Genomic DNA, 11,120 nt, shown 5'->3' on the forward strand with positions numbered 1-11,120 from the left:
TTTTGGTGAGCAAAGATTAGCTTTGAGGGGTTCAATTATTGGGGGACTTTAAAACATGATTTAAAATGTACTTTAAAGCAAAACTTTTAAGTTGCAATCACAAAGTGCACTAAAGTGTGTTAAAAAACAGCAATGCGGTGCACTTGAGTGGCTTTTTATTTCATTATCTGCAAGTATAGTTGTTTTTTAAATGTGATTTCTGGTTTGAGGTTCTGCAAGCACACATTCAGCGCAATCAGACACACTCTTTTTCACTAGAGTTTCCCATGCAGTAACACACACTTACTGCAACAGATGACAGAGTTTAACACAAAGTTCAGTGTCTCATGAGACTGGAACACCAACATTATGATTGAAGTCATTTAAAACAACAAAAAAAGCTTGATTTTTATCACTTGCATCTGCAGGCCGTGTTGCATCTTGACGTGAGTCGGTTCTGATTTGGAAGAAGTTTATGTTTTGAGTTTGAGGAAATGTAGAAACTCTTTGGATCAAGTCTTTCTTTTACATAATGCATCTAATCTGTCTGTAAATATCCCACTTCATATTAGCATTGTCATTGTTGCAGAACCTATTGTTTCATAAGTCAGTGTTTTATCCAACATCTGTGGTTATTTTCACACAGACACATGGTGAGCGTCACCCAGCGGCCGGTTCATCCGAGGACATGGGTTTGTTTGCTTTAGAGCCGGTCATGTTTTGATTGAGCCGGAGTCCAGAGTCTCAGCAGACAGGTCATCAAGGTAGACGAGGGTTGTTAAGTTAAATTCCTGACAGCAGGAGCGTTTCACCATATGTTTGAGCTTTAGTTCTGGCGGGGGTCTGGTACCTTATCTGGTCCATGCTGAGTGAGGCAGGGGATCTGAAGACGGCCCGTCCCCCGTCCCCAACAGCAGAAGCCTTCACGCCTCCATTTAACCAGAACGGCCTTTCAAAGGGACGGAAAACAGGTAAACTCTGAGTGAAATGCTGCACATTTAAAATATTGTTTTTTATTAACTAAATTGTGATTTGAAAAGAAAAATCTACAAGTTTAAATGAATTTTATTGTAAAATACGGTAAAAATGCTTTTTGTATTTGCATAAGTATAATTTATATACACTACCGTTCAATAAGCGCATTAAACTGATTACAATAATGACATTTATAATGTTACAAAATATTTTTTTGAAAAAAATGCTGTTCTTTTGAACTTTCTATTCATTTCACAGTTCCCGCACAAAATATGAACTGTTTTCAACGTTGATAACAATCAGAAATGTTTATTAAGCAGCAGATCAGCATGATATGTGACTTTTAAAGAATGTTATTTTAAATTGTAATAATATTTCAAAATATTAGTGTATTTTGACCAAATAAATGCTAAGAGAAAATATGTATATTTATAAAATATTTTTTGAACAGTAAAATATTGTAAATATTATACGTAGTAAAATGTTTAAATATTAAAAATGTGCATATGTCCTGGGTTTGTGTTTTGTGTGATAGGTAAAATAAGATAAAAAAAAATGTTTTCACCAAACACAATTTTAATTTATAAATTATTTTTACTGCTTCCCGTCTTTTATCTAAATAATTGATATAATTCAATTCAATATTTATCTTGCTTATTTTGTGTGAATCAAAGCTTTTCAAGACATATTTCGATCATAGATGTGTTAAAACATACACACACACACACTCTCATGTTGTAAGTAAATTCAACACAGTCTCATGAAGATGCGTATGGTCTTGATGAAGTCATAAGACTCAGTGCTGAATGAGTGAGTGAGTGAGTGTCTGTCTCCCCCTGAGCAACACAAGGAAAACATCTGTTCTCGACGGAGGACATTTCTGTGCTTTATACGCTCACTGTGTCCAGGTCAAGAGATCACGACACCCGGTCACTAAACACAACCTGTGGCTGTTTTATAATGTGCACTGACAAGCATAAAATGCAGCAAATAATGTGAACGCCAATTCAACACTAAAACCTTTTGTATGGGTGAGATGTGTTGAACTTTTTAGATGTTTTGAGTCAGAAAACAGTCAATAGTTGTGTCCCAAATGATGCCCTGCACACTATGCACTGTGTACTCAACCGTGTATGCATCTATCTATCTATCTATCTATCTATCTATCTATCTATCTATCTATCTATCTATCTATCTATCTATCTATCTATCTATCTATCTATCTATCTATCTATCTATCTATCTATCTATCTATCTATCTATCTATCTATCTATCTATCTATCTATCTATCTATCTATCTATGGTCTTTGTCTTATCAAAGACCTGCCATTAAAAAAAAAATCAATTTATATTATTATCAATTTATACTATCAATTTTGTATTCTATTTATAATAGGCTATCAATGGCTTAAAATGTAATATCAATTAGGCCTATATTTTAACAAGACTTCGCCTACAGGCGACATGTAGTATGTAAGAGTTTAAATTGTTACAGTTTTTTTTATTCGCTTTGGTACTATTTTCACAAGTAAGGTGTACATTTTCAAAACTCTTAGTACAAAAATCCAAACTGATCACACTTGTAACGCAGCTAGTCATTCTTTCAAAACCTGATGTAATGCTTTCAGTCAGTTGCACATGTTTTCAGTCCACATAATAATTATTTCAAACACAAGATTATTGTAATATGTAATGAGAACATTTGGTTTAATCACTGAAACACAACAATATGATCTTCTTTCAGTTTAGTACTTTTAACAATCAGTTCATCCAACAGCAAACAATGCAAGATACATGTTTCAAATCGGCCTTAGAAGTGCTGAAATGAATATGCTACAGTACTATAAAAGACAGATTACACTGTAACATTAGGCAATACACTTACAGTACCCAACATTTACATAATCTATAATTTCCAAATATCCATCATATATGTAGGCCTAATCAAATGAAGGATCAATGAAGACATCCTTTACAATCATTTAGGCAAATTATAGTTTTTATTTTTCAGATATAATTGTAATATAGGTATACTTTCTATAATGAAATGTAACTAGAAGAACAAAACATAACATTTAGTGCACACATTACAGTACATAGTGGCCAATTGTGGTCAGACTGTGAAAAAAATTGTGAAAAAATAAAAATAGCTATAACGAGTATTCATCATGTGTGGTTACTGGTTACATGTAATTTAAATATTCATACAAACACACATTTTATTTCTGTAGTTCTCAAAATCCATATACTGTATATTGCTGAAATGAAAATCTATAGGTTTACCAAATGATTAATTGATTAACCATTAAGATCTGTTGGATTAAATAATAGACAAAAGTATTAAACTGAACAAAAAGAGATGCAAATCAAAAGTTTGATAGTAAGAGCTTTATGAAAGGCAGTTACTGTGAATGAAACAATAATGTAGATGAAACACTTATTTTGTGTTGTGAAAAGGATACTTTGTGATTGTGTGAATTGTACTAACACAGTTGAAAACATGATGAAATGTTTGAAAAAAGTGCACTTTTGATGATCTGTTGTGATATTAGCACTAAGAGTTTTGAAAATGTACACCTTACTTGTGAAAATAGTACCAAGGCGAATAAAAAAAAACTGTAAAAACTTTTCAAAGTGTTGTGTATTTGTACCTAGGCTATTTGTGTATATGAATAGATAGACAAAGCATTTTTTTTTTTTTTTTTTTTGTCATGTGAGCGTCTGGAATGTGTCTGGCGGGTGTGTGAGCGGTTGGCGTCCTTGCGATGAACGAGGGCTAAATCGCGGCACTTCACACCCTCCGTGTAATCAGATCATGGACACATCGACTGACACAATGAAGAAATGAATGTGCAAAGTAGCCGATGGACATGTTAGCACCTCATTTCGATCAGGTCAGTAGCTTAATGTGTGAGCAGTGAATGTGCCCGAGGCATGCGAGATGGAAATAACAGAGGAGGATTCAGAACAGTCGGTCCATTTTCAGCCACGCACCCGCTGAGCGTCTCTCACGCCCCGCAGAGCCCCGCGCGGGGAACCGGCCTGATGTGGTCCTCTGATCCCGCAGATGAAGGATCAATGGGAGCTTGTGCTCCAAATGAGTCTTAAATGACTTGCGATTGTGCTTTGTGTCTAAACCGGTGAATTTCACCCTTTAATGGGGTGACCGGGGCCAGTTCACACAAATAGCATACACTTTCAAAATGTTAACTAAAATATACATTTAGCCAATGATGGATTTATTAGGGCTATTATTATTTTTTTTTTCCAGAAATGACAAGTCAGCTGTCACGTGTTCTAAAAATGCTACGGGATCATTACCGGTTTCCATTGTGACAACTTGCCCCTCAGTGCTTACTTCACAATATTGAATAGGCCTATTTAATTCAGATGTCAACCTAATATTTTATTCACTTTAAATAGGCCTATTTTTCGGTTTATTTGTCTGTTTTTAAACTGAAATGTATCTATCTATATTGGACATATCCAATGTATGAAATTAAATTAAATGTAAAGCATTATATCGCACTTTACTGTAGGCCTAACTGTTCAACCAAAGTGCTTTAGAGTCATGAGGGGTCTCACCCAATGGTTAACAACAGTTTTACAAATGTAGCCAATTTTTAATAATCCAACAGTTCTTCGAAGATTGCAATCTGGGCTATTGTTTAAAGTTAAGGAAACCCACTGGCACCTGCAGTGTGGAGGCTGCTCTCGGACAGGGGGCGTGTCCTGGTGGGCGTGGCCTGGGCGCTCCTCATATGAAGAGACCCGTGTGCGCTGAATGGCAGTAGTTCATGTGCATTTTTAAGCAGCTACCGTCCTCTCCCTAGACGCAAAGATTACTGGACATCTGAAGCAGACTCTGAAGCCTGCAGCTTTTTCACAGAGTCAGTTAAGAGTTACTCCAAATCTTGAAGTTTGGAGAAGATCTAGGCTATACAAAATGCCTCGTTCATTTCTTGTCAAGAAGTATTTCTCCAACAAGAAGCCAAACTACAGTGAACTGGAGAGTCAAACTGGTGAGTGTGCCTTTAAAAGCTGTTTGTGTGTTATTGTGTACAAAATCTGGGTGAGCTTATCATTAGCCAACACTTTGTCTTGACATCCTGCTCTATTTATGTTCACATGACTTTTTTTTGTCAACACTTTAGCTATTTTACACTATTTTCAATAGTTATGTTGTTTCAGTTGGGCTATGCAGTTTTTCATTGTATTGTTTTTTCGTTACGCTTTATTTTAAGGTGTCATTGTTACAGTGTAATTATAGATTTAAGTAGTGAGTAATAATAATTAACAACATACTTACGGGTTAGGTGTATGATTAGGTTGAGGGTTAGTTGCATGTAATTATGCATAATTTACTGTTATTACTATGGTAAGTACATGTAACAAGGACCCAGTAAAATAAAGTGTTACCGTTTTTTTCTCACAAACTGCAGGATGTAGTTTAACTAACTGCTAAAATGCTTCAGCTGTAGTATTTCACAGTTTAATCCCATTAATAAATCTCAAACAGTGAGAGCATTCTAATGCTGTAGATATTCAGTAGATCCTATAACCAAAATAAAGTGTGCTTTTGATAAACTGGAGAATATAAAAAAAGCACTACCATCCCATCAAACCTAACAAACGGGACAGTTTCATGTACTCCAACCTTTTCTCTTCCCCAGACCAACGCTATGCTGTCGTCCCTCTACATGACTTCCACACCATGGAAGTGAGTTCTGGGGTGCCCATGCTCGTGTGGGCCAGCAGTGTGTTCTCCCCGGCCTTGCCCAGCCCCCCGTCTCCTCCCGGGCCTCTGGACCTGAGCTCACCGTCCAGCAGCTCCAGCTCCAGCAGTGGAGAGGAGGACGACTGCCGGACCTCCGACCCACCCAGCCCGGACCCTGGTCTGTCCCGCCACCAGCTCACGCACTGTACCCCCAGCCCGCAGACCACAGGAGCCGCCAGCACCGCCACCAGAGCCGCCTTTCACTGCAAGCACTGTCCGAAAGAGTACACCAGTCTGGGTGCGCTGAAGATGCACATCCGCTCACACACACTCCCCTGTGTGTGTGGCACGTGTGGCAAGGCCTTCTCCAGACCCTGGCTGCTGCGGGGACACATTCGCACACACACCGGTGAGTTAGTTAGCCCGTAAACTGAAGCTGTGAGTGGACCAACATTTGACCAAAACCTTTAAAGGGATAGTTCACTTTGAAATAAATTTTTGGTATGTTTTAGCTTACCTCAAGGACATCTAAGATGTAGGTATCTTTGTTTTCCACCGTTCTTGTCTATCAGTCATATAATGCAGGTCTATGGTCACCACCTCAAAGAGCATGCACAGAGAAGTCCAAATTAAACATGATTTAATGACTCGTAAATGTAAGTACACATTGATGGCCTAAGACACGAAACGAGCGGGTTGTGTGAGAAAACGAACAGTATTTATATCGTTTTTACCTCGTTTTTTTACCTAAGATAATTGAATAATCGTAAAATCTTTTTCTTATAATTGTGAAAATTATTAGATTATTAAAAATTTTTTCTTATAATTGTGTGATATAAAGTAGCAATTTGAGTTTATATCCGGACTATATATAATTCAGACTTTTTGTGAGATATAAACTTCAATTCAGACTTTATACAAAGCTGCCGTCACTAAATAAAAAAGGTTACTTTTTATCTCACAGTTATGACTTTTATATCTCACAATTAGAATTTTTTTCTCAGAATTACAAGTTATAAAGTCCAATTGCGTGTGAAAAACATCCGAATTGTGAGATAAAAAGTCTCAATTAGCTTTTTTTCTTTTGCGTGTCGGAAACAAGCTTCCATAGTATTCCGTCCCAGTCCCTTATAGCCTCGTTTTCATTCCTGTCAAAAGATAAATATGCCGCTACGCTGACTAAGATCTTTTACTTCTCTACCAAACGAATTTACGCTTTCCATCTGGCTGACAATAAATATGGTGTAGAAATCCCAAACTATATCAGATAAGAACGTTATAGAAAGAAACTTAGGGGTTGGGCTCTTTTATCCATGTCATACGGGGAAAACAATATCGGGGCCACAAATTAATAATTCCTAAATTGTTTCCTTGTTTTAGTTTTATCATGGCCTCAATTTAAACATGAGAATGAATTGGTACAACATGACCATGGTTTATTTCCAATTCATTACTAAAATGAAGTGCATTAATTCTTAATTTGTTGCCACGATATCTGTTTTATTTTTTATTTCACATGTCATGTGCAGGGCTTCTTATACCTGGTTCAGATTACACGATTTTAGCCCGATTTTGGCACGATCCGTTTGACGTAGGGTGTCACGGGGATTCATAAACGACAACGGGTGTCGGGACTAGGGTTGGGTATCGTTTGAATTTGAACGATTCTGATTCCGATTCCTTGTTTCGATTCCGGTTCCTAACGATTCTCGATTCCGATTCTTTTAAGAGGCAGGGTCAAAAAAGTTTAGCTTACCTTGCTAACCAACGGCCTTTCTGAAGGAAATAATCCTTTCTGAAGGAAATACTCCTGTCACAAATACTCCTTCTGTCACAAATTTTGCATTTTGCCGAGATTTCGTTATTTTTAGAAAAGTGAAGCCACACTTTGGACCGCTGACGTAAGCTACTAATGTTCGACTCGCGCGGTTATGCCAACACTTCCGGTAGACGGTTCTTCGTTGGTGTTGTTCAGCGGTTTCTTCTTCCGCTCGGCGGACTGTGAATATCGAAACTTTAACTTTTGAACGATTCCGGGAAAAACGAAAAGTTAGTCCCGGTTCCAATCGATACTCGATTCTCGATACCCAACCCTAGTCGGGACGCAAGATTCGATCGTATCATCTCGTATAGTGTGTCATAGTGGGCGACAACCTACGTCGGGTCTGCGATGCTTCACGACATCACGACAAATAGGCTAGCATGTTTGATTTTTTTAACGGTCGTCCACGGCGGTTCCGTCACATGTATGAGGTTGACCAATAGGAGCACAGAAGCCTTTCCATACACAACTTTCAAAAATGGCGAAACGAAAGAGCGACGATGGTGCTAACGTTAAAATTAAAAGTAAAAATATAAAAGAAACAGCCAATACAACACTCACCGCTTCATCCGTTGTTTGTTTACGTTCGTTTCCGGAAGTCACTCGCTACTAGTTTCGCCTTCTCGATGACATCACGCGTGTCGTCAAAGACGGCATGCGATGACTGGTCAGGAAGCAACGTGTAATCTGACATGTCTTGTCCACGACACGACAAGATTTTAGGAGTCCAAATCGCGTAATCTGACACAGTGACTATCGCAACAGACAAAAAATTTCACGTAATCTGAACCAGGCATTACACGAGTTAAAAAATGACTTTGTTAGTCAAGCTTTCATCTTACATCATGGTCATTTAAACTAGGAGAACTTTCTAACTTTCAAGAATAAATGAAAGAGATTTGGCTTGGTTATGGAGAAAGCCTTTGGTTAGCATTCCCAATATTGTCAATGGCAGTTTCTCAGCTGGTTCATCTAACCCAGGGGTAGGCAAGTTCGGTCCTAGAGAGCCGCTATCCTGCAGAGTTTGGCTCCAACACTGAAAAAAAGTCTCCTTAATAATCCTGAAGACATTGATTAGCTTGTTCAGGTGTGTTTGATTGGGGTTGGAACTAAATTCTGCAGGACAGCGGCTCTCTAGGACCGAACTTGCCTACCCCTGATCTAACCTCAGTGGCTAACTGCCCATGTTAACTAGTAAAACCTTGACCGCCTGCTAAAGGACCCCCAAATATCATCTAGAGTCAAGAATGTCATAGAAACGTGGAGATGGCTCTTCAGAGCAAGTATTTAGGGCACAACCCAGATAGCAAACTGACATTGAATCAACGTGGAAATACGACATCGAAACAATGTTGATCTGACATTGTTTTGCTCATCGAATTAACGTTGAACCAACGTCAGACGCGTCATTCTTTCAAAACTAACGGAAAATCAACTTGAAATCAACGCGTTGTTTCAACGTTATGAAAGCAAACCAATTTTCGATTTCATTTAGCTTTGAAGAATGCCGCGTCTGACGTTGGTTCAACGTTAATTCGATGAGCAAATCAACGTTGTTTCAATGTCATGAGAGACGTCGTTTCCACGTTGATTCAATGTCAGTTTGCTGTCTGGGAAGTTTTGTTGGTTCACCTTACAGAATCTACTCTGAATTGCATTTTAAGGTGCATAAAACATCTTTAACACAATAACACAATAATGTGTGTACTAAAAGTTCTTCATCTCTGTTTTAAGGCGAGCGCCCCTTCTCGTGCCCCCACTGTAACCGCGCCTTTGCGGACCGCTCGAACCTGCGGGCTCACCTGCAGACCCACTCCGAAGTGAAGAAGTACCAGTGCGGGACGTGCTCCCGAACCTTCAGCCGAATGTCCCTCCTGCACAAACACACTCTCTCCGGCTGCTGCCCGTCTGCATAGAGGAGGAGCCGGCTGAGTCCCATCTCTCGGCGCTGGGACGGGATGGTTTTAAGCCAGAAGTCAATGTCTGGACTGGTAGAGACTCATTTTTTGAAGCACACGGTGCCTTACGTTATATTCCACAAGCTAAAAGAAGAGTTTCACACCTGATCCGCACCAGAACAACTGCTCCGAGATCGCATGAACGAGATGCACACGGACTCTGGGACGGTTAAAAAGCAGTAGTGTCCGATTCTGTGAGTGAGCACATTAGTTACCACAGTTGAAAACCAAAAGAGCACCTGTTCATCTTATAATTTGGTGTAACTTCTCTGTGCGAGAATACTGTCCCGATAAAGCCTTGATTCCTGCTCCAGCTGCATTATAACATTCGTCGAGTGTTCGTCGCATGTGCCTTGACAATGTAAACGTCTAGACGGCACTTGGAGATCTGCGTGTCTCGACCATAGACTGTAAGGTCTCGACAGTTTCAAATAAAGCCATGGAGCAAACTTGTCAATCATCTTGATGGATGACCCAGAGGAAACACTGGCCAATAAGAGGACAGTTACTCGCTTTGCAAGGTTGCCTGGTGAAAGCGAGCCATACCAAGAAGAAAATGCCACATTGTAACAAATGAAGTACCTGTTTCGGAGCAAAACGAACGCTCAATCGGTGTGAAAACACCCCTAGTCTTGCACGCATTCACACAGTGAGGGTCTGTTACACATAGACTGCAGATTTTTGTCGTGGGAAAAGGGCCCATGAACTGGCTCTCGGTGGATTCCCCAAGATGCACCTCGGTGCCGGCTGGTCCGGGACTGTGAGGGGGGCAGCTGCTATTAAACCTGTGTGGTGAGAGGTCATCTCTCACCAAGATCTCCACAGACTTGCCTGGATGTATTGAGACAGCTGTTGGGCTGTCGACAAATGCATTGGCTCGCCGTTCTCCGTTTGAAAGCACCAAAGACCTGCTTTAATAGGACGTTCAATCAGGCTATGGAATTTGCCTCTGTAATTCGAGCTTGTATGGCGTCATTCGCCAACTTCTGAACTGGCAGTCTGACTTCTGAAGGATTTTATGTTCTTAAAGATTTGAACAGGGTGTCAAAAACACAAGAAGAGGGTCATTTGGTTTTAGATGTCGTTTATGAACAAAGTTTACTCCAAGTCCTCTGAACCGAAGGGATTTAGCGGTCTCTCATTTGAGAGAGGTCTTCCATGAAGTGTGTTTCACCTGGTCCTCTTCAAACATGTCTTTTCCAAAGCCACAATGATATATGAAGCTGCCTTTCTACTTTGGACGTATAACAGAAACCAAATGCTATGCAATCTTTTTTGAGCAAAGATGTTTTAGTGTATTTCCACTTGCTATTTTTTCCAATAAAGTAATTTATGTTCTTTTTTCAGAAAAGTGTCTAATTTGTGTTTTTATGAAGGCCGGACGTGTTAAATCCATAAATGAATTCATACTCTGTATTAGAGCCAAACCGATATTATCGGCCGATATTAGACATTTTCCAAACTATCGGTATCGGCAGTTATAATGGCCGATAAATGAATATTTCAAAAATAAAATAAAAACAGACGAAACACGCTTCAATCATCTCTCCTTGGCCTGTTAAATTGAAAATGTATGTTTTACAATTCGCAGTATGACGTTATTGCTAAATTATGGCTCATCATAGACTAGCTAACCTGAAATTGTAATTATAAGGTAGCTTATAAGGC

General features: G+C 39.2%; 1 protein-coding gene across 1 annotated transcript; it reads left to right on the forward strand.

Moving 5' to 3' along the window:
* The first annotated feature begins 708 nt into the window (after window positions 1-708).
* snai1b (snail family zinc finger 1b) lies at window positions 709-10,795 on the forward strand. The gene is made up of 4 exons (XM_089124407.1): window positions 709-950; window positions 4,789-4,977; window positions 5,629-6,081; window positions 9,229-10,795. The coding sequence occupies exons 1-4, from the start codon at window positions 842-844 to the stop codon at window positions 9,408-9,410; spliced, it is 933 nt and encodes a 310-aa protein (XP_088980533.1). The 5' UTR covers window positions 709-841; the 3' UTR covers window positions 9,411-10,795.
* Window positions 10,796-11,120: the final 325 nt, after the last annotated feature.

The sequence above is a fragment of the Pimephales promelas genome, chromosome 20 (assembly GCF_988280905.1).
Source record: "Pimephales promelas chromosome 20, fPimPro1.hap1.1, whole genome shotgun sequence".
Lineage (NCBI taxonomy): Eukaryota > Metazoa > Chordata > Actinopteri > Cypriniformes > Leuciscidae > Pimephales > Pimephales promelas.